General features: G+C 32.6%; 1 protein-coding gene across 1 annotated transcript; it reads right to left on the bottom strand.

Moving 5' to 3' along the window:
- Positions 1-6: 6 nt before the first annotated feature.
- On the bottom strand, positions 7-2,818 carry LOC110112983 (vacuolar protein sorting-associated protein 35B-like; the record flags this gene model as incomplete). Its single annotated transcript, XM_028691545.1, has 5 exons — positions 7-669; positions 759-866; positions 999-1,079; positions 1,160-1,228; positions 2,715-2,818. Coding segments are annotated over 5 exons (575 nt in total), but the record flags the coding sequence as incomplete, so codon positions are not given.
- Between the last annotated feature and the right edge of the window lie 110 nt (positions 2,819-2,928).

The raw sequence follows: 2,928 nt of genomic DNA, 5'->3' as shown, positions 1-2,928 counted from the left end.
AGCCAACAGTTCCGCCCCTGAACTTGATTGAAGTGGTCACAAAAAGATTCATGAAAAATTTATCCAGTTGGGAATTAAATATTTGATAAATGATATAAGCAAACTTTGGCCTGACTGCTCAATAGATTTTACAAAACAGTAATTGGTTATTGTATATTGACAAACATTTGGCATCATATAGGATTCGTTGGATGGCTTTCTTCCGACTCTTTAAAGCGACTTTCTAGTACAAATATTAAATTTTTTGTACTAGAAAGCCATTTTACGAAGTAGTAAGAAAGCCGTCCCAAGAGAAGCCATAGTTAAAAGGAAAAAAGTAAATCTGTTTTTTATTACATAGGTGTAAATTCCTGAGTAACTTCACGCTGCAGACTCAAAAATTGCATACTAGGGTCAAATGAAATAAGACAGGGAAAATACAGTTAATAAAAGGAATAAATACTCAGGAATCATAGATCAATTTGCCTGTTCGATGGAAGGGTTCTCTAACCAGCTGCTAAGTAAACAGTCTTTAGATGCATCAATCAAAGCATTTAATGCAACAAAAGTGTTTGCTAAATTATACCTTTCACCATCCTTGATTCCATCTTGATTTTCAACCCAGAAAAGGTGCGAGCATGCATAAATTGCTCTACACTGATCAGGCTTTTTTAAAAGTTTTGCAGAATACTGCAAGGAAAAAATGAAAAATGAAAAAGATCTCCGAAAGTTTAGACTACGCATGATTAAAAAAGAATAAAAATGTGTTCAACACGCACCCCCGTGGCTTTATGAGTTAGTGTATCTCTATTCTCAACTCCAAAAACAGTCATCCTCTGAAGAGTTCCGATGATTAGGTGTATTGCAGTCACTTGGGCTTTTGAATCCTACATCAACCAATAAGGAAATAAAGAATGGCCAACAGTAGTAGATACAAATAAATGTTTTATTGAACAAGCAATAAACAAAATAGAAAATAAAAACGAATAAACTTGAATATTTGTATTCTAGTTACTTACTGCAACTTCTTCTTCATATAATATAAAAGCTTGAGTAAAAAACTCATACGCAACAGGTTCAAGCTCACAATCATTGGCAGCCTGAGAGACAAGATCAAATCAATAACAATAACTTCTGTAGCAGGTTGTTAAGGAAAAAAATAATTAGAAAATTTCCATACCTCTGCACATTGTAAGTACAGCCTCAGGGAAAGCTCTGATGAAGGAACAGTTGACAATGCCTCAATAATCTGATACGTATTCAGATTTTAAATAAAAAAAATGAGCGAATTAAAAAATGTCAAGAAATAATTTACAAAGAATAGATAAAACAAATAGAAAATGAGTATTCAATGATTCATAAAACTGACCCTAAATAATTTGGATAAGTCCAATGATGAAGGTGATGCTATAAATATTCATGCACAAAGTGATTTTGTGCAAATATGTATATGTATGTATATATATATATACCTATATAATAGATAAAACAAAAATAATAAAATCACCTTAGGTCAAATATGATTTCCCCAGCTACTTACCCTAATATTATTTTGACATTGGATGACAAACAATAAATTATCGCACCTGCGCTGAAGGGTCCAAAAGACAAATGCTGGGGTGGTCAGCTTGGGCGAACGGATACACTTCATGCAGCTAAAAATCTTGCACCCACTTATTCTCGAAAATCTTGGTTACCTTCAACATTTTAGCATATTAAAATGTAATAATCTAGAGAAAGGTTGTTGTAAGTTGTGAATCATAAGGTAAAATAACACAATGCTGAGATAATAAGACTAAGGGTCTAAAAACTTCCAAATCACATGAACCTGATCAATTCAGGCTCTTTTAACTATATCTAACCTGACCAAAATCCAGGTATATCTGCAATTCAAAAATTATACTGCTCTAGCCCGCAGTTATCAACTAAAGGGGGCTTCATTTCATAACCTGTTGTCAAATTAAAAATGGGGACTTCATTTCATCACAGCTTGTCAACTAAGTTAAGAGAACAAAACTATACCCTAGTTTCAAACAACAACAACAACATCAAGCCTTTGTCCCATTACGTGGGGTCGGCTACATGAATCCTTTTTCGCCATTGTGTCCGGTTAAAAGTCAACTTCTCATTTAAATCTAATAAAGAAAGATCATTTCTAATATTTTCTAACAAAGTCTTTTTAGGTCTACCTCTACCTTTCTTAACAAAAGTCAAATCTAATACCTCAACTTTCCTAACTAGTTCATCGGAAGGCCTCCATTTAATGTGACCAAACCATCTAAGGCGACTCTCTCTAATCTTATCTTCCACTGGAGCTACTCCAACTATACCCTAGTTTAAAAAAAAAAAAAAACTATACCGTTGGTAATTAGTGCCTTATTTTTCCCTCTTTTCAAATTTCATGCCAATATATGACAACAATGACATCAGTTGATAACAGCTATGAAATACGAACTTACAGGAAAATATACTGGCTGATTCTATCAACATAACCGAGTAATTGAGGCTTAAAGGTGTCCGCATTTATGTTTCTCCTTGACAATAATCTATCTATTGCACGTTTCATCTATTTTTTTTTATTTCTCAAGTTTCATTTATGTTGCGTTTCAATTTCGTGGCATATTATGCAAATCCTGATTCATAGCCTTCAAAATAAGAAAGGAAATTATATTGGCATAACAAAGTACAATAAAATTTTAATTGAATATATGAGAAGACAAATTAAGAAGAATAACCTGATTCAATATCTGAAAAATTTTCTTCGGAGTCGTTGAAACATCTTCACCGACCTCATCTCCTTCATGGACTTGCAAACGTCTCACTAACTTCAAATCAAAAGCTTACAGCATTAACGGTCTGACATAATTCAATTATAAAGTTATTCTAAATTTAATTTAAAACTAATCTGCACAATATATATATATATAAATTAATGTTTACTATATTTAA

Source organism: Dendrobium catenatum, unplaced genomic scaffold (genome assembly GCF_001605985.2).
Source record: "Dendrobium catenatum unplaced genomic scaffold, ASM160598v2 original_scaffold_7654, whole genome shotgun sequence".
NCBI lineage: Eukaryota > Viridiplantae > Streptophyta > Magnoliopsida > Asparagales > Orchidaceae > Dendrobium > Dendrobium catenatum.
This window is presented reverse-complemented; position numbering and strand designations above follow the sequence as displayed.